General features: G+C 41.6%; 1 protein-coding gene across 6 annotated transcripts in view; it reads right to left on the bottom strand.

Moving 5' to 3' along the window:
* MPND (MPN domain containing) overlaps nt 1–27,949 on the bottom strand; it is a 303,470-nt gene that overhangs the window by 214,078 nt on the left and 61,443 nt on the right. For all 6 annotated transcript variants that reach the window (XM_089687870.1, XM_089687867.1, XM_089687865.1 and 3 more), the window contains 3 exons: nt 22,761–22,991; nt 22,576–22,681; nt 13,441–13,513 (listed from right to left, as the gene is read on the bottom strand). In XM_089687870.1, the coding sequence (XP_089543996.1) occupies nt 13,441–13,513; nt 22,576–22,681; nt 22,761–22,991 (410 nt within the window). The remainder of the gene's footprint in view (nt 1–13,440; nt 13,514–22,575; nt 22,682–22,760; nt 22,992–27,949) is intronic.

Here is a 27,949-nt window from a genome sequence, read left to right as displayed (position 1 = left end):
ATTATATTTAACAGTGGTTACTTTTGAAGGCAGGTTTTGAGAAAGTGAAAAGGTTCAGGGGGTAGAAAGATAAAACAAAGCAGGTAAAATGCCAACACAAGGCCTGCTGGCACTAAAACTCTAAAATTTAGACCCTACTACTATACACTTTAAACACTACTTTCTATACTAGCAGTATCAATTCATTAAATCAAAAGATCAGAAGCCATTTTATTATATATAAATATATAGCAGTATAAAAGTTGTGTTCGTAGAGACTGCAATTCTGGTTTAATTTTTGTGGTAGAAGGATAACAAATATCAGTTCAAACAAGTGGAAGTTGCAGTTGTCTAAAAACTGGGTCTTCTCTCCTAATATTAGAAAAATAATATAGAATATTAGGAAGGACCTAGGAATTGCCCCAGGCACTGGTGGTGTGGTGAGTACTCAATGTACCCTTTCCATAAACAGTCTTGGTGGAAGGCTTGTGAGACCTTTAGTAGTTTAATGAGGCTTTGGCATATAATGCAAGCCAGCTACCTGCTGCCTGACTGGGCAGGCCCAGCACTCTAATATTATTGCAATGCTCTGATTTACCTTTGCATGATGCGAAGCTCCGTGAAGTCATTGTGGATTGTGTTATGCATTTAGGATATACAGCTCTCAGCTTCATATCAATTGGGCTCTGAACTTGTTGAGATAATGTCTGATGAAGCTGATGTCTGCAGACAGCAAGTCAATTTTTTAGGTAAGCAGCTCTTTGCAGGTGGTGATGGCTACAAGGATGTCAGCTCCTGAGGGTTAAGAGTCATCTTGCTCCATGCTAGCCATTCGAGTGCTGGCAGAGACATTGTGAAGCACGCTAATGCTTAGTGGCCCCTGCTCATGCCAACAAGGTCCAATGAATTGGATGCTAGACCCAAAGCACGTTGTAGAAATAGGAAATGTTAGCCTGGCTGCCACTCTCCTTGCCTGGCCAGAGTGGTTAGCAGATAAAAGCAGTCAAAGTGTGATTCATCCAAGTCATGCCTCCAACATGTTTTGCCCTGCGCCAGAGCTTGATCATGGAGGTCGTTAGGGGCTATGTTGGGGGCATGGCTTGGATGATCAAACTTAGGCTGCTTTTACCTGCTAACCACTTGGGCCGGGCTAGGTGTACAGTTGCCGGACTATCTCTTCCTATTTCTACAACTGAGACACTGTTGCATGCTGCTGGTGTTTTCAAGATGGTTGTCAGAGAAAAGGTGTGGAAAGAACCAACCAGTATCCAAGGAGTTTTTTGATTGCTGCCTGACTTGTGACACAAAGCAGTAGGCTTGGCACTAGATTAAGAATATGGAATTGGAGATCAAATAGCCAGGTTTGCATCAGGATACCAGCAAGATCAGGTAAGATGTGCAGCTTTGCAGCCATGCATCTACTCGATATCACATCCTGGCCATACCTCATTCTTTTGACATTTTATGCAACTTTTATTCTTAACATATTCAAGCGGGATAATTGATTTCTTCCAATGTCTAGCAATAGTAATTCTCGCAGCTAACAGCATATAAGTGAGCAATTTAAGGGAATATTTTGGAAACAGTATTTGGAAATTTATGAAAGAGGGCCATCTCTGGGGATCTGCAAATATTCACCCCTGTCACCGTATAGATGAAATTAAACATGCGGATCCAAAATCTGGCTGCTATCGGACATTGCCACCAGACGTGATACATAGGGGTTTATTTACTAAAGTTGGAGAGTCCAAAATCAGACTCCCTTCTGCATAGAAACCAATCAGCTTCTAACCTCAGCTTGTTCAATGAAGCTTTGGCAATGAAACCTGGAAGCTGATTGGTTTCTATGCAGAAGGGAGTCTGATTTTGGACTCTCCAGCTTTAGTAAATAAACCCCATAGAGTCTGTCAGGGCTCCCGGGTATGACCAGAGGTATGTGAACTGACGCAGGGAAACGCAGGCTTCAGATATGTTATAAACAATATAATTTATTAATACTAACAATACATAAACGCAGTGCAATACTAAAACATAACACAGTACAAACGAACCAAACCAAACCACCCACAGATAACAATACATACAATGCAAGCGTAGTCAGGCAGGCCGGGTCAATAACAATCGGGCAGGTAGGAACAGGAGGAGCAGGCAGAGAGTAGTCAGGTCACGAGCCGGGTACAGCAACTAACGGGCAGGTAGGTACAGGGGGTCAGGCAGAGAATGGTCGGGGTCACAAGCCAGGGATCAAACAGGAGAAGTCAGCAGAGGTCCGGATCAGGCAGGGTCGGCAACAAATCAGTCAGGCAGGAACAGGAACAGGAATGCAGATAACAAGATACAGGGGCCCATGGAAAAACACACACCAAGGCACAGACTGCAGGTCTGGCCATCCCTTAAATAAACCTGCAATCAGCCTCAGGTGTTTTGACTGACTGCAGGGTTGAGTCTCTGATTGCTGAGAGCACCCGCTGGCCAGCCCTGGTACTGCAGGTGAGTCCCACCATTATTGGCAAGTCCATTCCTGACAGAGTCTATCTGGCCACAACACCGAAAGCACATCGGTGAGGCAGATGGATGCATCCTTGCAGTCCGAGTTAGGACCAAGTACCATCATAATAGTGTTTTATAATTTTGCTTCAATTAGTGTGGTATTGATGGAAACTTTAGATAATACCAGGGCAATATCTTGCCAATCAGGTTGTAAGTAACATTCAGGTCCCGTTCCTATTGATCAATATAGTCTTCTGGTTCATCCGAGGTCTTCTATTGTTCCAAACAAAATGAAGGACCTCAACTTGTAGGTGCTGCAACTCTCATTTCAGAATTGGTATCGGTAAGGTCCTAAAATAATATAGCAACTGAGGCAAAAACGTAATTTTAATCGAGCTGATCCTGCCAAACCAGGATATAGAGTAATCAGCCTAACGGCGAAGATCATCTTTAAGTTTTTTAAAAGGGGGGGGGGGTAGTTAGCTTGATATAGAGTGAGTCTCAATAGAAGCAGTCAAGTTGATCACTAAATAGGGCAAAGAATTCCGTGCCCATTGAAAGTTATAAGTATAAGCTGCTGTTCTATAAAAGAGGGTAACGAAACATTAAGGGCTGTCATTTTCTGAGGACTTAACCTCTTGCCGACCGCGCATAGCCGAATGACGGCTTCACCGCGGCCGGCCAGTTCTGAGTGGACGTCATATGACGTCCTCCCAGAACGCGCTCTCCTGCGCGCCCCAGGGGGCGCGCACCCGGCGATCTCCGTGATCGCTGTGTCCTACGGACACAGCTGATCACGTGATGTGATGAAAGGCCGATCCCACCGCCCTTTTACCACGTGATCAGCGGTGTCCAATGACACGCTGATCACAGGGAAATGCAAGTGCCGGTTCTCGGCTGCACTTTCCTCACGCTGTCAGATTGTGAGGAAAGTACTGCCGAGAACCGGCAGTTGTCAGAGCGGGGATCGGCACCGATCATCAGGGCACTGATGATCAGTGCCCTGATGATCGGTGCCCAGCAGTGACACCCGCAAGTTCCGCCCAGCAGTGCGCCCACTAGCCCCGCCCACCCGTTCCCAGCAGTGCCCCCACCTGTGCCCAGCAGTGCACCCACCTGTGCCACTCTGCAGTGCCACCTACCTGTGCCCAGAGGTTCCACCTACATGTGCCCAGCAGTGCCACCCACCTGTGCCCACCCACCTGTGCCCACCAGTGCCACCCACCTGTGCCCACCAGGGCCACCCACCTGTGCCCACCCACCAGTGCTGCCCACCAGTGCCACCCACCAGTGCAGCCCAGCAGTGCTGCCAGTCAGTGCCACCAGTCAGTGCCCAGGGGTTGTGCCAGTCAGTGCCGCCAGTCAGTGCCCAGAAGTGATGCCAGTCAGTGCCGTCTATCAGTACCCATCATCAGTGTCACCTATCAGTGCCGCCTATCAGTGCTGCATATCAGTGCCGCCTATCCGTGACCCCTAATTAGTGCTGTCTATCAGTGCCGCCTATCCGTGTCACCTCATTAGTACTGCCTATCAGTGCCCTTTAGTGCCGCCTATCAGTGCCCATCAGTGCCGCCTATCAGTGCCCATCAGTGCCGCCTCATCAACGCAAATCAGTGAAGGAGAAAAAATACCTGTTTGAAAAATTTTATAAAAGATACAAATAAACTTTTTTTTTTTTTTCAAATTTTTTGCACTTTTTTTAATTTATAGCGCAAAAAGTAAAGCGCCCAGTGGCGATTAAATACCATCAAAAGAAAGCTCTATTTGTGAGAAAAAAATGATCAAAATTTCATATGGGTACAATGTTGCATGACCGCGCAATTGTCAATCAAAGTGCGGCAGCGCTGAAAGCTGAAAATTGGCCTGGTAAGGAAGGGGGTATAAGTGCCTGGTAGGCAAGTGGTTAAGGAGAGTCCAGAAAGGTCAGAGAATTGGTGAAAAAGAGATAGTAGATTAGGTACGGTGGTAAAAGTGGTGGTAATATACATAAGAACATCATCAGCAAATAGAGCACATTTATGTTCCTGTCATCCACAATGGACACTATGGATTTTGGGATGAGAACGGATCGCCATAGCTAAGGGTTCTGCCGTCAATGCAAAAAGCAGTGGGGAGAGTGGATAACAATAAATTAATTATTTGTGTTGCGCTCCACCTATAAAAAAAAAAAAATCAATCCCCATGGTACCATAGGAGAAGATGAAGTAAGAAAAACAGAAAGAAGACAGGCATATCTAAAAAAGGCGGGATTACCGAAATTAAGTGAAGAACAATTAAAGTCCCTTGAAACAGCAATAACACTGCAAAAAATACATCTAGCATTAAAAAGCACTGCAGTTGGGAAAAGTCCAGGACCCGATGGGTATACAGTGAGATACTATAAAAAATATGAAGAAATATTACTACCTAAACTGAGGATATATATGAATGCTTTAGGAGGAGAGATGGAAATGAGGAGGGAATCCCTGCAAACTCATGTGGTCCTCATACATAAGGAAGGCAAAGATGACACTCACTGTTCAAGTTATAGACCGATTTCCTTATTAAATACAGATACTAAACTATATGCAATAGTACTGGCAAATAGGCTGAAAGACCAAATGCCGAATTGGATGCATATAGATCAAGTAGGGTTCGTCCCAGGGAGGGAGGGTAGAGATAACGGATTAAGATCTCTGTTTCTCATACAAAAAAGTAGAAAAGAGAAAATTCCTGCGTTGGTACTCTCCATTGATGCTGAAATGGCATTTGATAAGAGTAAATTGGGAATATATGCTAGATACTTTGGAAGTTTTGGGAATGGGACCTAGAATGAGAGAATGGATAAGGAAATTATACAGTCAACCTTTGGCAGCAATCATGGTTAATGGGGAATTATTAGAGTATATTGGGATGCAGAATGGAACATCTCTGGATCTCTGGAATTACCTCTGGAATCTCTCTTGGCTACCATCAGGAATAATATAGATTTAAAAGGAATCTGGGTGGGAGAAATAGAGCACAAGGTGGCAGCTTGTGCAGATGACATGCTGTTCTATGTAGGAAATCCAGGGATAACATTGCCAAACTTAATGAAATCTTTAAAAGAATATGGTGAGATGTCAAATGTAAAAATTAATCCAACTAAAACAGAGATTCTAAATATAAACCTTCTAGAGAGAAAAAATGTTACAGGAGGAATTCCCCTTTGGAGAGAAAGAGAAATAAAATATCTTGGTATTGTACTATTTGAATGCAGTGAAGGGCCTAATACCCAAATTTTGGGGGGAACAAGAAGCACCGAAAATAAAGGATTGAGTAGATAGGGTGGAGAAGATGTATAGATTGGAGGAACTTTATCATATGGATGAAGATAAAATGGAGGTTTTCTGTATAAGGTGGAAAAAGTGGGAGGAATTTAAAAAGTCAAACTTACACCTAGAATATAAGTAGAGAAGAGAAGTCATGTGGGATAATTGTAATATTAAATTAGTATTATTTTCGGTTCAGGATCTCTAGAACGAGTAGAAAAGTGCAGAATCAAGGCTGTGTAGGGATGGGTGGGGGGGGAGGGGAGGTATGTGGTATGGGGTATATACGGAGGGAGGGGTAAGGGAGGGGGAAAAAAGGATACCAAGATCAATGTTAATATTTTGATATAATGTCAGACAAATTTGAGTTTCTTATTTTGTCTGTTTTAATAGTTCATGTATGTATAAACTGGTAATTTGAAAATTTAATAATAAAATATTTAAATTTAAAAAAAAAAAGTAATATGGTTTTATTAACATTTTGCTGAAAAGTATCACTGATAAGTTATAGCTTAAACAGAATTCTGAAGTATAAATCTCTAGATTGTCCCAGAAGCTAATACATATTTATTGTTGCATTGGCTAACATGACTGCCATGGTAATGTCTATCAAAATGTTTGCAATGTGTTGCAGGTAGCAAAGAAAATAGTATAATAAGAGAAAAAGAGACAACTCAAACTGTTAATACTTGACAGAAAATAAAGAGCAAGAAATACAGAGATCAGTGAATCAGCAACAGGAAAATGTTACATGTTACATTCTAAAAATGAGTGGAACATGTAACATGTTCTCAAAGGTGAACATATCCTTTAACTAGTAGCAAAGTTTAGTAAGGAGTAATAATTTTTGTGACCTAAAATTGTATCTGCTTGTTTTTCCATATTGTTTGAATGATGTTGGTATAATTTGTACATTTCTCTAATGTCTAGTTCTGATTGAATGAATGATCATGGAAATTATATCAGATACTTAGAAAATTGGAATCAATATTTTACATATTGTATTAGTTTTTGTGTTAACTTATGATATACTGTATATTTATTATATATTTATTGTTGTCTTTAATTTGTGTTTAACTCCATGGCATTTGAATTTTGGTTGGATCAGACCCACGTCACATTCCACAGGGATCCAACAGAACACACAGTCAATATTTACTAGTAGGAAGAAATGCCATCATGATGACATCATCAAGGTGCACAATGTTAACATTTTTGTATGAATTGAGATATTTTGAATGCTCTCTGCAGTATTTGATGGCAGAACATTCATTAATTAACAAAATACCAAAGAAAAAGAGAAGAAAAGGGGAGGTTTGGGTATAAGTCACAAAACACTCCACATGGTGTAAACTACATATATTGTATTATCTCTCTAAACATTTCTGGATACTGTTTGCACAAATTTAAACATTTTTGCAGTTGCTCTACATGCAGGATGCAATGGGCATATTTTGCAAACACTTTTGATGCAATGCATACATACTGTATACACACTATTTAGAATTTATTGTGGGCAAGATGAAGGATTCTGGCCTATAACATTTTATGTCTAGGATCTAAATGTGAATATTAAAGATTTGCTTTATTACTGTAAAAAAAAAATAAACAATGCAAACCATTAAACTCTTAAAAGACAATATTACTAGGGCAAAAGGTATATGTAAAAACAATTCAAAAACGTAAGCGGAGGCCAATGCCCCATAATGGGACCACGGAGAGGTCCCCACCAAATGGAAAATCAGTTAGTAGCCAACAGAATCCTTAGGGAACCCGATGTGGGGTAGCAGGTTTCTTCCTGGGGGAAGAGGACCACAGAGGCGAAAGTGGGGGAGGAGGTCCATTGGCTTTGGGTTCGTTCCGCAAGGAAGGGCTAAGGGAAATAAAGCTCAAATTCAGTAAGTATTTCTCCCCTTCAGGGAATGTAGAAAAGGAGTAGGATTTGCCATTATAAGCAAATTGTAGATGAAATGGATAGTTCGATCTATAGTGAATGTCCCTTTGGATTAGGGGTGAAAGCAACGGTTTGAACGCCCTCCATTTTTGAATGGTAGCTTGAGAAATATCTGCAAATACTTGGATCTTGTACCCTTCCAAATCTGGATGTTTTCTGGCATATCGCATTACCGCCTCCGTAATTCTGAAGAAGTGAGGCTTAACAATTACATCCCGAGGAGGCCCGTCTGGTTTTAAAGGGACCACAGCTCTATGGATACGGTCTATTTCCATGTGGATTTCATCTGTCGCCGTCACTGCTGATTGCATAAGGGAATGGGCGATGGAAGCAATGTCTTTAACCGTTTCCGGAAGACCTCTAATATGAAAGTTGTACCGGCAGGCGCGATTCTCAAGATCATCTATTTTATTATAAGCTTCATCTAGGCGATCTTGTAGGTCGGCAATCCTGTTAGAATTTTGAGACACTCTGTGAACTGTATCATCAACTTTAGATTCAATATGCTCCAGGCGATTTCCGGTCTCCCTGCAATCCTGTTTCAGGTCGGAGGCCAATTTAGTAGTAGCTTTTTCCAATTCCCTCTGTAGTAAATCAGAAAATGAGTAAAAAGAATGGAATCCCCTGAATAGTGCGGGGGCACAGATGGATAAGCAGGAGAGTCCACTGGACAATCAGGTGCTGAATCATGGCTGCTAATTTGGCTAATAAATATATCAGCCATTTCCCTATCCAGCAGGGAAGAAGCCTGGGAATTGTTGCCTGGTGACAGGGCCGCAGCCTGTGAGGGAGACCTGGCAGGTCTAGAGAGGGACCCGGAAGGAGCAGGGTAATCACTCACATGAGCCAGGGAGTTAGGGGAGCCATCATTCTATGTCCCAGGACTGGAGGAGGAAGATTGTGTGTGGTAGTGGCTGCGCTCCTTCTGCAGCTGAGGACATCTGGGAACCAGCGCCGGTCACCACCTTGCCACCCCTTCCCTTCACTATGGAGGTGCGGGAGCTTCCAGCGGACTTGCCAGTCAGGTGGGCATAGGGAGATCCCCCACTTCCTCTACAGGGAGGCCAGGCAAGCGACGCTGAGGAATGAGGTCAGGAGCCGCTCTTGTGTCCCCCAAAGGTGCCGGAAATGTGAGAGCGGTTACGGCTGCATTCGCTCCAGCCACCCACGCATGCGCACTCATCTCACCCAACAATTTTAAAGCAGAATCACCCAACAGTATAATAATACGTAGTCCTCCTGCGCTCAATGGAGTCCCTATACTAATCAAAGAGCCGCTAGCACTCAAACTGGTACCCAACAGTAATAATACAATCACATATAATCAATTAATGCAGCGCTAGACATATAATGTGAATAACATATATATGAAAAACTAATCACAGTAACATGTCACACATCTATGCATGCAAACAATGTGATTATTTAGAGAAATAAATCTCAATAATAAACGTGTCCCCCAGTGCCACTCACTGATGTGAATGTGAGTAAATTAGATATCACAAAAAGTTCATAACACTATGCCGTGGTGTTCAACTCCAAACAATATGATGCAAAGTGATCACACAATAGCTTCAAGTGATGGTAAGTGACTCTCCTCCTGTGGTAAAATTGCCCCCTCACCTCCACTCTACGGCCCCAAGGGCCTATATGCCTTTAAGATCACTCAGGATCTTGATCCACCATAGATAGAAATCACCAGCCAATCTCCCATAGGATTCCTATCCGATATGTATTCAGGATACACTGGCTCCTGGTCTCAGCACGATATACATGCAAATGTTAAAATCCACAGTTCATAAGGATGTATGGGTGTACTGCATGGGTATCCAAGTACACTAAGGTGTCCTAAGATGGTGGCCGTACCGGAAGTACGTCACCGCCAAACTGGATGCTGCGTCACCACGTATCGACGCGTTGCGTCACCGTCACGTGACTTCGTCAGGATAACGCATAATTTAAAAGAATTGAAATCCACATATATATTCTGTTTCATATATGGTGTGCATCGGTGGAGCTTGGTATTAGGAGTATGGAGTAAGCAGGCTTGCTTTACCCAGATGACATCAAGGAAATTGATCCATAAGGCTGTGATGGCATCTTAAAGATCCTCTCTTAGGAGTGCGCTCTTTGGAATTCTATCATACCTTGGTGGTTTTTAACCTCTTGCCGTCCGCCTGCTGTTGATAAACGGCAGGGCGGTGGCACTCCAGGGGTGGGTTACTGTTCATAAACGGCACCCGCCTTTTCTAGCTGTGCGCGCTCCCTGGAAGCGCGCAGCACCGCGATCCGGTGCCCGCTGTGTCCTCCGGACACAGTGAAACACCGATCGTCGGACGGGACCTCTGTACGAGGTCCCGATCATGTGATCACTGATTGGCGAATCAGTGATCACATGCAAAGTAGTAAGCAAGATGTCACTTGTGACATCATTGCTTACTACGTGTGAAATCTGTGAATGATCACAGAGGTCACATGGTACAAGGCTATTCACAACAGCCTTGTACCATGTGACAAGCTGTGACCAATCACAACTCACTCAGTACTTCTCAATGACTGCAAGCATGCAGACAGAGAGAAAGAGAAATGATTGCTTTTACATCCTATATGGGTGTAAAAGCAATCAGTGTAAAAAAAAAATCTTCATCACCCCCCACAAGTAGTACAGTGTCACCATGGTGACACTGTACTGCTAGGGTGACATTATGTAAAAAAAAAAAAATAATACTAATAATATAAAAAAAAAAAAAAAAAAATGTAAAAACAAAATGTTTAAAAATTATAATTTTTGGTTATAAACTAATTTGGATTTTTTTTTTTACTAAAAAAATAACAGAATAAATTTTGGCCAAGATTCATGATGAAATATTATTTATTTGCAAAATTTTATTTAAAAAAAACACTTTTTTTCAAAATTTTTGGACTTTTTCATTTACATAGTAAAAAAAATAAAAATCCCAGCGGTGAATAAATACCACCAAAATAAAGCTTTATCTGTCTCAAAAAAATGGTAAAAAATTCATATGGGTACAGTATTGCATGACCGCGCAATTGTCATTCAAAGTGTGATAGCGCTGAAAGCTGAAAATTGCCCTGGACAGAAAGGGGGTAAAAGTGTCCGGACAGAAAGTGGTTAAGGCGTGATTATTAATTTCATTAGGTAAGGGAATTAACTCCTTACACAGTAGAAGTGTGCACAGATATTGACACTTGTTTGATGTTTGTTTTTGCACTGAAAGCGATTCACTGTCACGGTTGACATACTAACTCACTTTTTCACTGTCAGTGGTCACATGTGTTTTTTACACAGAGTATTAATTTTTTGCACAGTGTATTGCCTATATATTGGTTTATCAAGGATAACACACTATGTAAATTTTCTTTTTTTGAGGTTTACTTTGTTCATGGGAGTCACTTGGAAGGCTCAAACACCAGGATTTTTTGGAATTACCACTTTATGACTTTTTTCATGATTTGGGGAATTGTATATGTTATAGGTAGCATACGCTAAGTAAGTCACATATTGATACACTTTTAGAGGTGAAGGTGTAATTTTATGCTATAGGGTTTAATACTAGATTTAGATTCTATTTAGGTTGATACCATCTACACATTTCTAGATTGCTACAGAAGACCACATCTGAAGCTTATGCCCTCAAACATGAAAGCACACCCAGTTATAGCTCATTCTACTAGGGCAGTGAATCCAGCTGCTTTGGCAGATGCCAGTTTTTCCTACTAGTTTTGGCAGGCGGCAATGTTAATCCCTCTGTTGGGGAGAGGGCAGCCTTGTTCTTTCTGCTGTTTCTGTTTTGGCCACCCCTTTTTGGGTACTGTTTGTGGACATCTCACTGGCTCTGGGTGATCAATTGATTAACAGCTGTGTGTCAATGAACAATAAAAAAAAACTATTGCACGTGCAATAAAATAATTTTTTGTATACTGCTTGCTATTAATTGTCTCTGGCAGTTGTGGTGTTAGATGGCCAGATGGAGCCATCCTCTTTTTTGCTTTTTACTTGCACCTAGTGATCTTCATCTGAAAATCGCATCAATGATTATGATTGCTTTATCAATGCCCTGTGTCCCTCAGTGATCTCAATATAAAAATAAGGGTTGTGTCCCTCAAAGAGTAACTCCACTTTCATTAGGAAAAAACATTCCCCTCTGAGAGATCAATGTACCTTGCAAGGTTTTCAAACTTTATTTCTGTTTATATACTAATTCTGAATGGGAGTGACTTTTGAATTCTTAAGCAGCTAATGCAGTCACAGTGTTCTAATGAGGAAAGTTGCAGTGTCAGCATCCCTTTAGAAGTGATTAATCCTTTGGAATTATCTCACCAAAAGTTAATTTTTTGTTGCAGAGGATGCTTAAAATCATAGTGCAGACTTCTGGGAAAATCAGTGAGCCAACCAAACAAGCAGGAAATGACATTTCTGGGGAGCGTTCTATACACCATCTGTATACAGAATGCCTCCAGGTTGCCATATTGCATTTTACAGAAAATTACAGCGCTGCAGATTGAAAAGGAAAGGTAAGCTTTAATAATGTTAAACTACAATATGGTTTGTGAGTCATTTGTATATGCAATATTGTCATTTTATCAGCTATTTTTTTCAGTTACAAAAGTGGACAACCCATTTTATGAACTCAATGAAAATTTGGGGCTGTGTCCCGCAATGAAAAAATACTACGATGGGTGCAGACATTTTCCTGAAGGAGAGTTCAGCAATAGCAGACATCATATTTCATCAGTACAGGCCTCCTTTAACCTCCCTAGCGGTATGATTATTTCAGATTTTTGGTGCTGAAAGCGGTACCATTATTTTGCATGGAAATATGTAGTTTTTTTATTGTAGGCTGTAATTTTTAGGAATAACTCACTTAAATCTGTCCGAACAAGAGTCTATTAAACATCCCGGGTATGATAAAATTTGAAACACGAAATCATAAATTATAATTTAATAAATAATCATAAAAAATAATAATATAATAATAATACATTTAATTCAATAATATAATCAAACCAAAAACACTGAAATTTGAAATAGAGCACCAAGTTCGTACATTGCTGAGCAAAGTCGCAAAATCGTTTTCAGTATCTGATGACGAATTTCCCCACGAATCATTATCACTCAATTCTGCAAGTGGTTCTGATTTACTATCGCTGTTCTCTAGCTGATCTAAACCCGCTTTTGACCTAAAGGGACACTTTTTGGACGCCATGGACGTTTCTCAGTTTCCAGGCAGAAAGAACAGACAAAATGCAGTCAGGGCACAGTACAAAGCACTAGGGACAATATGTATGTGAAATGGGTTGAAACAGCAATGTTTTACTATGAAAAATTTGTTTTGAAAAAAATGAAATTTTTTAAAAATTTCAAATTTCCCGCCACTGGCGGCACCCGTACGTCCCGACGTCACAGCGACTGGAACACAGAAGCCGGATGCCGGCATTGGCTGGAGGAGATGGCCGGGGACGCTGCAGGGGACACATCGCGGGAGCGAAGGACAAGGTAAGCTCTGCAGGGACTCCCTATGCAGCGCCGCATGGTAAGCCCGAGTGTAGCTTGGGGTTACCGCTTTTGGCACTGACATTTTACCCCGAGCTACACTTGGGAATACCGCTAGGGAGGTTAATGTGTTTCAGCAATCTCTGTAGTAAGTTGCATTTGTTTATATAGAAAAATAATTAATAAATGTGACAGTATAAACAATATTTTACCTTGCTGAGTCTCGACTTCCTAATGTGGAAAATCTCACAGGTGTCCGAATATCAAACTGGCTGCATCGTTGAACTGTCATGAATGTCATGTTTTTTATAGTAATGACAATGCATAGTATGAAAGCAATAAAATGTACAAATGCAACATGCAAAGGGGGAAGACAAAAAAAAGGAAAACAAATATTAGAACATAGGATTATTTTAAGAATGTAAATGTAGAAAATGATTGCACTCTTTGGGGTTGATTTACTAAAAGTGACTCACTTTGCAAGGGAATTTGCCCCAGAGCTTGGGAATGAGGTAACCATTTTTTGCAAAGTGAAACCACCACATTCATTAAATTCCTAGGCAAATTCATTGGAAAAGTGCAACTTTCCTTGCAAAATGCAGCATATTTGCCTTTATCATATTATGAATAAATAACAAAGTGCTTCATCATTAGTGCCTTTAGTAAATCAACATCTTTAGGTCTAGAATAAAACACAGTACAAGCACAAGCATCATGCATATTTATGTCTATAATTGTTAACAAAGCAATGTTCAAGAATTACACCCCTCGTCTATGTACTCACCCCATCAGAGATCTTATACTGCTATAATAACAAAATTAACAAATCCAATGATAATAGTAATAATAATAATAAGAGTTAAAATATAAATATATTTTAAAGTAGATAAACATCCACATGGTAAATCCTGAACTGCATTTCTTGTAAACTCAAGTACTGTATTTGCTACATTTGACTATGAATTGAAAGTATTTACACATCAGAAAATATTTACAGAATTACGCAAATAATTTTATTTGAAATCAAAATGTTGATTGTACAAGAATTTGCACATCAAATAACATACCATAACATTTACAATGTAAAATCCTGAAAGTTTCAACACCAAAATTTGACATGAATGATTGCAAAATAATAATAAATTAGACAAGAACAATAATAAAAAAATTTTTTTGCAAGATGCATACAAAGAAAGAAAGGCTACACATTTTGTTGGGCTCAATCCTCTCCCATTTTTCTCTACTTACACACACAATCAGTGTAGTTACCTGTTGTTTGGCCTACTCTTCCATTTACCCCTTTTACCCCACAGTCCACCATTTAAACTGGAACTTTACCAATAAATAAATATTTCCCTCAGTGTTCTACCTGCACTCTTTAATTTTCCACATAAACTTGCTCTATGAGTAGTGTGTGTCAGCGCATGCACTTTACATCTTTCTTTCTCAGTATTAGAGTTATGCCAGAAATCCAAGCATGTAAAGTTTGGGAGACACTGGTAGTCAGTCCGTCTGCATCAGGACGTGCTTCCCAGAGACAGTCTAGGCATTCAATCACATGACATTTTACAGTAAAACTATGATTTTATTTTTAAATGTGTACTTAAGTGTTAGCGCATCCACAATTTTCTCTTTATGTGGCATTTACTTTCAGTCTGCAGTCAAACTATCCCCTACTCCTTTGTCCACCACTTAAATGTAACTTCACTGGAACTTTAGTGATTATTTCCCTGTGTCATTTTAGTGTTCTACTTGCCCCCTTTTTTTCAATTTCTTAGATAAACCTGTTCCACATAAAACAGTAGTGCACGTCAGGGTAGTACTTCACATCTTTCTTCCTCAGCATCAAGGGTATTAGGAGATCATATGATCAACATGTATAAATACATAAGTAGTCCATATAGTGAACTTGCTGTAAAGTTATTCACCTTAAGGTCATGACAGAGGACAAGGGGTCACTCACAATGTCTGGATGAAAAAAGATTTAGTGCCTGGTCATACCAGTGCGATCTGTGAATTGAAATCGCACCTAGGAACGCATCTAATGAATGTGAATGTCAGTATCTTAACACGTGTGATTTGCTGCAGCGTGATTTCTAAAGTAGTGCTTGCATTACTTTTTCTGCAATTTTGTTGCGATTTCACATACATAGAACATAATGGAACTCGCACTGCAAATTGCAAGAAATCATTGAAAATCTTCACAAGTAGCAATAAAGTCTTCAGAAATCACACCTGAAACCATGCTTAAATTGCACACACGTCATGCAATTTTAAATCGCATCGGTGTGACTGTGACTTAATCTCCAAATACGGAAAGGGTTCTGCATAGTAAGGTGAGATGGTTCTGGCCAGCTTAGTAGATTGCTTTAAAGAAACGCCTGGATTTTTTCCTAAATGCACAAAATATAACTGGATACTAATATTTATAGGTAAAGTTAATCCAGGGACTATCCGATTGCCTCTTGGGGAATCAGAAAGGAATTGTTTTTGCCACTGGGGCAAATTGGATTGTGTTTTATTAGGGTTTTTTGCCTTCCTCTCGATCCAGTGTGGGTATGGGATAGAGTATATGGAGGTTTTCTAGTAGTGTAGTGTGTGTGTTTTTTTTTTCTGTGTTGGTTGAACTGGATGGACGTGTGTCTTCTTTCTACCAGATTAACAATGTAAATCCAATCATGTAAAGTCTATGAAAAATGTATAGTCAGTCCTCAGGACATGCTTTTGTGAAACAGTCTGGGTGCTTAGAAACACGGCATATTACAGTGTTTTTTTAAAAACAATCAAAAAACAACATCTGCACTTTTTCCCTTAATACCCTGATGTAGGCCGTATCTGCCTAAAATATTGGTAGATTAGAAATTGTTGCAGGGGTGAGGATATCAGCATTGTCACTGCAGATTTAAAAGCCTGCCCACTGCTTAATGGATTGACAGCACTGCCTCTGCAGCTGAAACCCTCCCATTTTGAGCTGCAGTGTCTGAGAGGAGACTCTCCCCCTTGACAGTTGCAGATGTCCCTATCTCTGCTGTTCTGACTTACAGTGGTTGTAAAGGCTCTAGGTTTATTACCTTAATGCATTCTAAGCATTAAGGTGAAAACCCTTCTGTGCTGAAGGATCTCCCCCTCCCCCCACATGTTTTTCTTACCTGAGCCTGATACGATCCAGCAATGGACAAGAGATCTCCCTCCTCACTGAGCAAACTGATAGCAGCAGGAGCCATTGGCTCCCACTGCTGTCAGTCAAATGCTGCGATGAGGGAGTGGGGGGCAGGGGTAAACCGTCCTCTCTGTGTCAATAGATGCATGGAAACCGGCTTTCTATTGGGGCACTTGCCGAAGAGGAGGAGCCTGGACTGCTGGCGGGGGACTCCAGAAGAAGAGGATTGGGGCTGCTCTGTGCAAAACCATTACACAGAGTAGGTAAGTATGGCATGTTTGTTATTTTAATTTAAAAAGAAAAAAAAAAGATTTAATGTTACTTTAAAAAGACTGCCACTCCTTTGAAAAGCAATCAACACATAAATTATTTTTCAGAGACATTTGACTGGTGGTAAGGAGAAAATATGTTGCCTCCTCACCACCTGTTTAAACCCCCTAAATGTTGCACCACCCCACTGCAACCACGTGCATTGCATGCATTTTCAGGGAGGTTGCAGCATATAATTCTTGATCAGTGCCCAGCAGTGCCACCCACCAGTGCAGCCCATCTGTGCCAAGCAGTGCCACCCACAAGTGCCCAGCAGTGCCATCCACAAGTGCCCAGCAGTGCCACCCACCTGTGCCCAGCAGTGCCACCCAGCAGTGCCATACATCAGTGCCGCCCATCAGTGCCCAGCAGTGGTGCCAGTCAGTGCCACCCATCAGTGCCGCCTATCAGTGCCACCTATCAGTGCCCATCATTGTTGCATATCAGTGCTGCCTATCAGTGCCACCTATCAGTGCTAATCATTGTTGCATATTAGTGCCATCTATCAGTACCACCTCATCAGTGCTGCCTATCAGTGCCCATCAGTGCTGCCTATCAGTGCCCATCAGTACTGCCTATCAGTGCAGCCGCATCAATGCACATCAGTGGAGAAAAATTACATGTTTGCAAATATTTATAATAGAAACAAAGAAAAACTTTTTTTTCTCAAAATGTTTGCTCTTTATTGGTTTATAGCGCAAAAAAGAAAACACCCAGTGGCGGGTACATACCACTAAAAGAAAGCTCTATTTGTGTAAAAAAAAATTATAAAAATTTCATATGGCTACAGTGTTGCATGACCGTGCAATTGTCATTCAAAGTAAAATTGGCCTGGGGTATAAGTGCCTGGTAGGCAAGTGGTTAAGCCAGCCATCAAAATTTGGTCGGTTCCTCTGTGAGTGTTGTCTTCACCCCCCCCCCAGACTTTGTTTTTGCTGTGTCTTATCTCTGTTCTCTTTTTTTTCCCATCCCCTACATCTCTTCTAACATTCTGCTAAAACATTGTGATCAGTACTGCTTGGACCTGAAGAAGGGGACATTCCCCGAAAGCTTGTCCTCAAAATTGTATGTTAGTGCAAATAAAAAAAGTATCACGGACAGTACTCAATTGTTTCTGTCGGTTCAGTAAAAAGGTTGAGAAATGCTGTCCTAATACATGTGCTTTTTATTACAGTCACATGGAGATGCAAGGAACTAAGAGAGGGCAGGATAAAATTATAGCGCAGGCCTTGAAATTTCCACTCGCCTGCTCGCCAATGGAGAGTGGAAATTATGGTGGAGGCTAGTGTGTCCCCCGGGGGCGTACTTGCTGCGAGGCAAACAAGGCGTTTGCCTAGCGCAGCACTCTTTCCCACAGAAGGGACAGTACAGGGGCGACCTGCTGTGTCTTACCTGGGTCCGCGACTCCGTGTCCCAGTCCCATGTCGATCTGGTCCATGAGGCGCTGCTGGAGGAGGGGTAGGGAGATTGTTAGCGGGCCCAGTGTCTTAATTTCCCTGGATCGCGATGTGTGGGCGGGATGACATGCCGCCCCTGTCATCTTGCCACACCCCCGGGATCACTCAACAGCAGCTTGTCCCTCCCTCTGCAAGCTCCGCCTCCTCACCGATGATTTGCCGCCGGAACTGTAGCTCAGGAAAGGCATACATGCGGCCAATCACCGGCAAGGAGGCAGAGCTTAGAGAGGAGGAGCCGAGCAGCAGTGCTAAGATCAAAGAAGTGAGGGAGCAGCCAGCGCAAGTGAAGAGGAGAGCGGCCGGAGAAGGAAGTGTCTGTGCCATGCAGATGGTGCTGCTGCTGCAGCCAGGTATGCTGGCTGTGTATGGGAGAGGGAGGGAGTGATCCCAGGCTGGAGCAGGGGTCAGCAAGGTAAGTATCATTGGTGTCAGTGAGAGGAATAGTGCCCCATCATTGGTGGCACTATTTCCACCCCATACTGACACCAATGATGGGTCACTATCTCCCCCCCACTGACACCAATGATGGGACACTATCCCCCCCCACTGAAACCAATGATGGGGCACTATTTCTTCCCCCCACACTGACACCAATGATGTACATGTGTCTGTATGTATGTACATGTATGTATGTACAGTACATGTGTCTGTGTGTGTGTGTACATGTGTCTGTGCGTGTGTATTTCTGTGTATATACATGTATCTGTGTGTATGTGCCTGTGTGTGTATACATGTGTCTGTTTGTGTGCGTGTGTACATGTGTCTCTGTGCGTGTGTGTACATGTGTCTCTGTGTGTGTATGTGTGTATGTACATGTCTGTGTGTGTGTACAGGTTTGTGTGTGTTTGTTGGTGGTGAGTAACTCTTAAGGCCTGGCTAGTAGCTCAGGACTTGAAATTTTAAGCCCTGCATAGCGTATTGACATATGCCCCCCTGACTTTTTTTTAGTGCACCCCCAGATTAGACAGGCTAAAACCGGCTCTGTACCGTGCACATACAGTTGTGTTCAAAATAATAGCAGTGTGTTGAAAAAAGTGAATAAAGCTCAAAATCCTTCTAATAGCTTTTATTTCCATACACACAAATGCAATGGGAACACTACACATTCTATTCCAAATCAAAACATGAAGAAAAATATATCAAATTTGTGTTGTTCCTCTAAACAAATTGAAGAAAAGTGAATATTAGACTGTTCAAAAAAATAGCAGTGTTTGTATTCTTCTTTACAAACTCAAACATTCACTATATAAACTGAAAAATGTTTGAAGATTTTGCTTTCCTTTGAATCACTTAATGAATATTTAGTTGTATAAGCACTGTTTCTGAGAACTGCTGTACATCTGTGTTGCATGGAGTCAACCAGCTTCTGGCACCTGTGAACAGGTATTCCAGCCCAGGTTGATTGGACTACATTCCACAGTTCTTCTCTTTCTTGGTTTTGCCTCAGAAACTGCATTTTTAATGTAACCCCACAAGTTTTCTATTGGATTAAGATCCGGGGATTGGGCTGGCCACTCCATAACGTCAATCTTGTTGGTCTGGAATCAAGATGTTGCACGTTTACTGGTGTGTTTGGGGTCGTTGTCTTGTTGGAACACCCATTTCAAGGGCATTTCCTCTTCAGCATAAGGCAGCATGACCTCTTCAAGTATTCTGATGTATTCAAACTGATCCATGATCCCTGGTATGCGATAAATAGGCCCAACACCGTAGTATGAGAAACATCCCCATATCATGATGCTTGCGCAACCATGCTTCACTGTCTTCACAGTGTACTGTGGCTTGAATTCAGTGTTTGGGGGTCGTCTGACAAACTGTCTCCGGCCACTAGACCCAAAAAGAACAATCTTACTTTCATCAGTCCACAAAATGTTGCGCCATTTCTCTTTAGGCAAGTCAATGTGCTCTTTGGCAAATTGTAACCTCTTCAGCACATGTCTTTTTTTCAACAGTGGGTCTTTGCGGGGGCTTCTTGCAGATAGCTTGGCTTCACATAGGCGTCTTCTAATTGTAAGAGTACTCACAGGTAACTTTAGACCTTCTTTGATCTTCCTGGATCTGATTGTTGGTTGAGTCCTTGCCATTTTGGCTATTCTTCTATCCATTCGAATGGTAGTTTTACGCTTTTTTCCACGTCTTTCAGGTTTTGGTTGCCATTTTAAAGCATTTGCAATCATTTTAGCTGAGCAACCTATCATTTTCTGCACTTCTTTATGTTTTCCCCTCTCCAATCAACTTTTTAATCAAGGTACGCTGTTCTTCTGAACAATGTCTGGAACGACCCATTTTCCTCAGAATTTCAGAGAGAAATGCACTGTAACCAGCATGTACAACATTTGTTGCTTTCCTTCCTTAAATAAGGGCAATAATTGCCACCTGTTTTTCAAAGAATGAATGACCTCACTAATAAAACTCCACACTGCTATTATTTTGAACATGCCCCTTTCAATTAGTGATTCAATTACACAGAATCAGCAGCATGCATGTCATGACTGTTGGGTCTGTTGGATTTCTATTACTCTACTACACCTGCTAGTAAATTATTTGCCATGTAGAAATATGATTTCTACCAAAAACAGTGATTGATCAGGTTAGTGATGTCTGACTGCTATTATTTTGAACACAACTGTAATTGGGATATTCAAAATGCCCAAGTAGTGAATCAGTCTGCTCCATCTTCCACTATATTTCAGTCCTGATTGCAGCATCTTTTGACCACACCATCTTTAGTCCATATTCGGACCACTACATATTCATCCACCATTTAAATGTTCCTCCTTCTCCAACTTTGTTCACTCATTCTTCTGCCCACTTTGTACACCTTTTTTGCTACTCAGTCCACATTAGTTTTTGCCTCATTTATCCACCTCCATTACTACTTTATACACTTAATTTTCTGCCCCCTTCCATTTTCTGCCCACAAACAAATATTACAAGAATATTACAGTCATCTTAGGACTAATCAGGACTTAGCCTGATGTATCTACCCCCTTCCTCCCTTCCTTATCATTACAACATTTCACAGACCATATGATGGGGTAGAACTCAGCCCCCCTAAGTTTAATGGAAACCTAAACTGAAAAATTACATAGGCAGCAATGGCTGAACCCTCATTTACAGAAAATGTTGACATGCTGATCTGAAAGGCTTCAGTACTTTAAATTTGATCTGTTTTTATGCTCTTAGTATAAGTGGTCAAGGTAACAACATAGCAGCCCCATCACTTCTGTGAATTAAAATATGTTATGTTGTGTTTGTTTGTGCCAATAACTATTTTAGTGTGTTTTTTTTTTGCAATTTATATAAAAAAAAAAACACTTGGCGCGGAGCATTCAAATTCAACAATACAATCTTTGAATTGCTTTCCTTATAATATTATAAGGGTATTTTACATATTTTCAAGGCTGTAACGTAAAAATAGTAAAACAGCTTTGACCTAATGGTGTTCAAATTGGAAGCACAGTCTGTCACTAAAGGGTTTAATAAAAGGTTTCACTTACTGCAGGATGTCACCATCCTACTTATCTGAGGTCTTTTCTTGGTTTTTATTATGTTTCTTATGCTAGTGGAAGACACAGAACTTGAGCCTGGCATTTAAAAGGTTCTGAATGTTCTAAGAATCTCCCTTCACTGCTTGCTATGAGTTTTTGACAAGCAAATTACATAAACATGTGCTAGCTGCTATTCTGTAAATGGTCACTCACTGTAAATTATTTAGATAACATACCCATTAGCATGTGTTCATTCTGGTAATGTGTAAAGTTTGGAAAATACATTAGAGTTGATTTAGTAAAACTGGAGTGTGCACAATCTGGTGCAGCTCTACATAGTAACCAATCAGCGTCCATTTTTTTTTTTTGTCAATGCCTGACTGAACAAGCTAAGGTTGGAAGCTGATTGGCTACCATGCACAGCTGCACCAGGTTTTGCACTCTCCTCCGGCTTTAGTAAATCACCCCTATTATGTAAACCAAACTGTCCCTTTAAATTCTACATTTACTGAATACATCCAGAACAGTACATAATGTTTTTCCTTTTTTGTCCCAACAGACCAATGTACCTTTTTAATCAACACTAGCATTACCAAATACAATAAATTCTTTGTCATTTGATTTCTGAAGCACACCTGTACAGACAGTAAACATGCTCCATGCAGAGCAGACACATCCTTTGTAGTAAATTGATCTCAGGAATCCATTACTACAGGATCACAATGACAACCACTGTGTTGCCAAATAAATAGCAGCAGAAAATTTGTAGGTATTACATTTGCTACTATGGCCAAGTCCTAATCTAGTATCAAGTATTATTAATAATAATAATATTATTATTTATTTTAAAAAATAGGAAAGCTTTGTCTTTTTTTACGTGTCATCTATAAAAAAAACTCCATGTTGCCCAGTATATTACATAATTCTTACCCTGTGCTCTATTGCTGCTAGTAGGTTCCAAGTTAGCTATCTTTCCAAATCGAGAATCCAGCTCATCTTCTTCAAGTTCATCTTCCTCTCCTTCACTTAATGGGATCTACAGGAATCATGTGTTAATTAATAGGTATATTGTACACAATACAAGTTTAAAGGATAGGCACCCAGGTTATACTTACTCCTTCAGCAACTGAGCCAAGTATTTGATTCTGTCTTAACCAGGCAGTTTTGTATTGGTCTAATTTCTGTCCTTTGTATCGGACAGAAGCCCATCCGCAGCCAGACTTCTTGGCAGGATTAACTAGTCGTTTGCAGTGTGTGGCCCATGCACTGGGAGAATTAAATGCCTGCCCACTCTCTTGCCATAAAATTTTTCCATCTTCTAAGAGGTCACCAAGGAACTTCCTTCCCTGGAGGTAAAAAAAATCAGGAAATGATCATTGTTTGTATATGTATGGTGTTTTTTCTAATGGATCAGTCCATAAAGAAACTATTTATTTCACGTTTCTCTTAAAGGTGAACATTGTTCTTTGTAACTTGTTGCTAATATTCTTGAATTTCAGTAAGCCAAGTGATGATGATGATAATAATAATAAAGATAATAATTATATCCAGACATGAACACCTTATGGGATTTCACAACTTAGAATCAGAATTGTAGACAAAAGGTCTCCTGTATACACAATTTTTCCCTCTGTAAAGGCTGACTATAGAAAAAATTGTCTGCTTATAACTTGCTTATTTAGTCGCCTCTCATTTCCTAGCCTGCTGCTTGGGAAGTAGCAGCAATGGCACACTGATGAGGATACCTCTGTGCTCTCCTGTATGTAGGCTGCCAAGCATTGTGCCAACCAATAAAGAGATGATTGTCTTAGAGTGCTAACCCTACCTCCTTAGGTATAACTAAAGGCAAAACTTTTTTTTTTTGGATAGAATAGAGAGGGACAAGAAAAGCTGTCAGGTTTTTATTGCTGTCTGTGCCCCATATAAGCCTTGGTTCACATCTATGTGGGTGGTGTCGCTGCAGGATCTGCACAAATACCTGCAGCCACACCACCCACACAGAGGAATGTGGGACCCGCAGGCGGGTGTCATTAACTCTAATGGCATGCCGCCCGCACAGGAAATGGCAATTGTTCTGGGAACCTTGGTTCCTGTGCAGGCTGCGATTTCTGAAGTAGTACAGGGACTTTTTCCCTGCATGTCTTGGGGAACAGGAATCCATTCAAATGAAGGGGCTCTTGTGTCCACGCAAATCGCGGCATGCACGACCGCACAGATGTGAACCACTCTAGTTGTTTATGTTTACTATTATCAAGAGTAAAAGTAAAAGAAAAAAATCCCAAATTTTGGGTTGACCGCAGAGCAGTAATAGAGGGAAAATCTTCCAATGGAGACCATGGTTCTGGTAACCCTTGAGACAACCAAGAAAGTTGCAAAAAGTCCTGGAACAAGTGATATATTCACATAGAAAGATATGTGAAACCCCCTGGGACTTTACAGGCAGAACAATGAAAAGTTTCATCTAAAAGACATATGTCAATCTTTATTTGTAAACATATCTTGTTTGCATAAAATTGACCCGTAGGTCTATAAAACATACCAGAGTTGTATTGAATTAGTAACATATGTACAATCCAATAACAATACAGTGCACATATACCCTTTTAAACAAAAGATACACCAAAATGATTGCATAATTTGGGTATAGCTTGGTCAGCTGAGGTGTAATCTTCCAATGAATCCCAACATGTTTCGGAAAACATTTCCTTATTCAGTGGAAATTGGGTATGATATAACAAGTAGAACAGCACCGGTATGCCAAACATGGTTGGAAAAAATTACATTTATAGGTGAGATAGGCAGATCTGTGAATGTGCACGCTCTACATAAAAAAATGTTTAAATACATTTACAGCTTGTATATATGTGGTACTAAATCCAAAAGCAATAAAAGTAAATGAATACATGGAGCTTGTGTCTGCCAGATATCACACAGGCCCTGCCAGGAATGCACTCCCAGGCTGACTGCATAACCACAAGGATCCCTGAGTTCCAATCACCGGATTTCCAATGGGTCTGCAGTAAGTGTGTACAAAAGGAAAGTTTGAGGCAGACATGGGCAAGTTAATCCTAAACCTAGGCAGTGTATACAGAGATGAATAGGTACAGGTGAAATAATGACATGTCTGCACTACAGTTACATGGTACAACCAACTTGGAAAGGTATGCATGGTGTTTCAGAGATATGTGAAAAGAAAAGTAAAAAGCTTACCAACTTTACATAGGGAAAGAGTGTTCCTATTTGTTAGCAGATATTACTCCATGTGGTCGACTGTCTGAAATGGGTCTGCAGATATACTGGGTGTAAAGAAGGGCCGCCTCCAGAGCAGACCAATCAGTGGCCGGGAGTGAAGAGGACACCCGCCAGTCAATGTCTGGCATGTAATGGTGTCCATCCTGGACAGCCGACCAGATATGTGAAAGTCTCAGGGGGGTTTTACATATCTTTCTAAGCTTGTACCTTTACACATCAAGGTATTCCTTCACTTTGGAGGGATTTTCTCTCACTTTCTGTTTTGGCTATGGGACAAGAAGTGAAATTAAATCCCCTCAATGGAACACGGATGGCTATCCTGATTTGGTTATAAACCTCCCTTACTCTATCCAAAATGAAAAAAGTAGAGTTTTAACCCTTTTCAGATTTCCGTTGAATCAGTGTTCCATTGGAAAATTTCCTTTACTTCTCATAGCCAAAACAGGAAGTGAGAGGAAAGCCCTCCAAAGTGAGGAAATCCCTGTTTGTCAGCAGGGTCAGCAGAACTAGTGGGAAATTTCTCCCCAGTCCTGTTTTGGGGACAACCCAAAATTTAGGATTTTCTTTCATATTCACTTTTATCACCACTTTTGGTAAAAATACACCCTGTTCCAAATTATTATGCAAATTCTATTCAAGTGTCACAAAGATTAAATATTTTGTTTTTCAGTTTAACTCATGGATGACATTGTGGCCCTGATTCACTATTGAGCGTGGGCGCATATTTATGGGCTTAAGCCCAATTTTCATGGGCGTCCGTCCATTTTTGACCCTGCAACCTAATTCACTAGTGAGCAGAGCCCATAAGCAGATGCCCAATCTAATTCACAAAAAGACACACGCCCGGAATCAGACTCACAAAAGCAGACTTGCTAAGAAGCACGTCTAACACCATGAAAAATCACTGTAGAGACATGTTCACTTAGAAATTTGCTTTGCCAAATATCAGGACTTCACTTTAAACAATATCTGCTATTTCCAAAAAAATTAAGAATGTGTTAAAAATCGTTTTTTTCAAGGAAATCGACACAGTAAAAATCTAGATGCCCGTGCAGTGTCTTTGGCAGATAGAACTGAGCATGTGCAGAACACCTTTTAGTCCTCTGCCATGGGCGTTTGCTTTTTAGCCACTGACTAATAGTGAATCTGATTGTGGATTCCTCTGACAGCCGGCACTCGGTCGCGACTACTGTGTTTAATAAACAGCATTAAGCATATCTTCATGTAATCTAATTAGATTTCCTTCGTTTTAGTGATTATATTTTTGTTTCTTATCCTTTATAATTATTTCTGTTATGATTTTACTTATTTTGAAGGTCTAGATAAAATTTATTTTGAAAGCTGAATGTAAAAATAAAGGTCCGCAATAAAAAAAAAAAAAAATAAATAACAGCGTGGGTCCCCCCTCTCATCCATACCAAGCCCTTCGGGTCTGGTATGGATATCAAGGGGGAACTCCATGCTGAAATTTTAAAAAAAAAACAGCGTGGGTCCCCCTCAATATCCATACCAAACCTTTATCCGAGCATGCAGCCCGGCAGGTCATGAAAGGGGGGGGGGACGAGCGAGCGCCCCCCCCCTCCTGAACCATACCAGGCCACATGCCCTCAACATGGGGGGGGGTGCTTTGGGGCAGGGGGGCTCCCCCCCCCCAAAGCACCTTGTCCCCATGTTGATGAGGACAAGGGCCTCTTCCCCACAACCCTGGCCGGTGGTTGTGGGGGTCTGCGGGCGGGGGGCTTATCAGAATCTGGAAGCCCCCTTTAACAAGGGGGCCCCCAGATCCCGCCCCCCCCCCCTACGTGAATGATTCTGCGGTACACGGTCCGCAGACTCATTCACAAAAAAACTAAGTGTGGTGTAAAAAAAACACAGTACAGGGTCTTTGACAAGTCCTTTATTAAAACAATGTCCCCCGAAGTAGATCCAACGTCAATCACGGCGGCGGCGGCAGGGACTCGAAAAAAGAAAAAAAAAAAAAGGTTCCGCTCCCGTCGGAGGCTTCCAGCCTTGTGAAGAAGAGGCTAGCTGACAGTTCTTATATAGGTATGGGGCGGGGCCAGCCGGGCACATCATCCCCGCCCCTTACCTATTTGAGAAATGTCACCCTGTCTCTCCACTGAGGCTAACTAGCTGAATGCAGGAGACAGTCTGACATTTCTTATATAGGTATGGGGCGGGGCCAGCCGGGAACAGCAAGCATGTGACATGGGGCGGGTCACTCAGATGATGTCCCCGGCTGGCCCCGCCCCATACCTATATAAGAACTGTCAGCTAGCCTCTTCTTCACTAGGCTGGAAGCCTCCGACGGGAGCGGAACTTTTATTTTTTTTTTCGGGTCCCTGCCGCCGCCGCGATTGACGTTGGATCTACTTCGGGGGACATTGTTTTAATAAAGGACTTGTCAAAGACCCTGTACTGTGTTTTTTTTACACCACACTTAGTTTTTTTGTGAATGAGTCTGCGGACCGTGTACCGCAGAATCATTCACGTAGGGGGGGGGGGGGGCGGGATCTGGGGGCCCCCTTGTTAAAGGGGGCTCCCAGATTCTGATAAGCCCCCTGCCCGCAGACCCCCACAACCACCGGCCAGGGTTGTGGGGAAGAGGCCCTTGTCCTCATCAACATGGGGACAAGGTGCTTTGGGGGGGGGAGCCCCCCCTGCCCCAAAGCACCCCCCCCATGTTGAGGGCATGTGGCCTGGTATGGTTCAGGAGGGGGGGGGTGCTCGCTCGTCCCCCCCCCCCTTCCCTGACCTGCCGGGCTGCATGCTTGGATAAGGGTCTGGTATGGATATTGAGGGGACCCACGCTGTTTTTTTTTTTACATTTCGACGTGGAGTTCCCCCTTAATATCCATACTAGATCCGAAGGGCTTGGTACAGATGGGAGGGGGGACCCACGCTTTTTTTCTATTATTTATGCAATAAAGGGAATTATTTTACATTCAGCTGTCCGTGGGGAACCCCGCTGACAGATGAAACATTAACTCATGGCTGTCGCTCCTACAATCCCGCATGAGTTATGTTATCAACTCATGCGGCGTTTTAGTAG

This window comes from Staurois parvus, unplaced genomic scaffold (assembly GCF_062004578.1).
Source record: "Staurois parvus isolate SC_StPar_1 unplaced genomic scaffold, SC_StPar_1.0 ptg000439l, whole genome shotgun sequence".
Classification (NCBI taxonomy): domain Eukaryota; kingdom Metazoa; phylum Chordata; class Amphibia; order Anura; family Ranidae; genus Staurois; species Staurois parvus.
The sequence above is the reverse complement of the archived record's forward strand: the minus strand, read 5'-3'. Positions and strand labels throughout refer to the sequence as shown.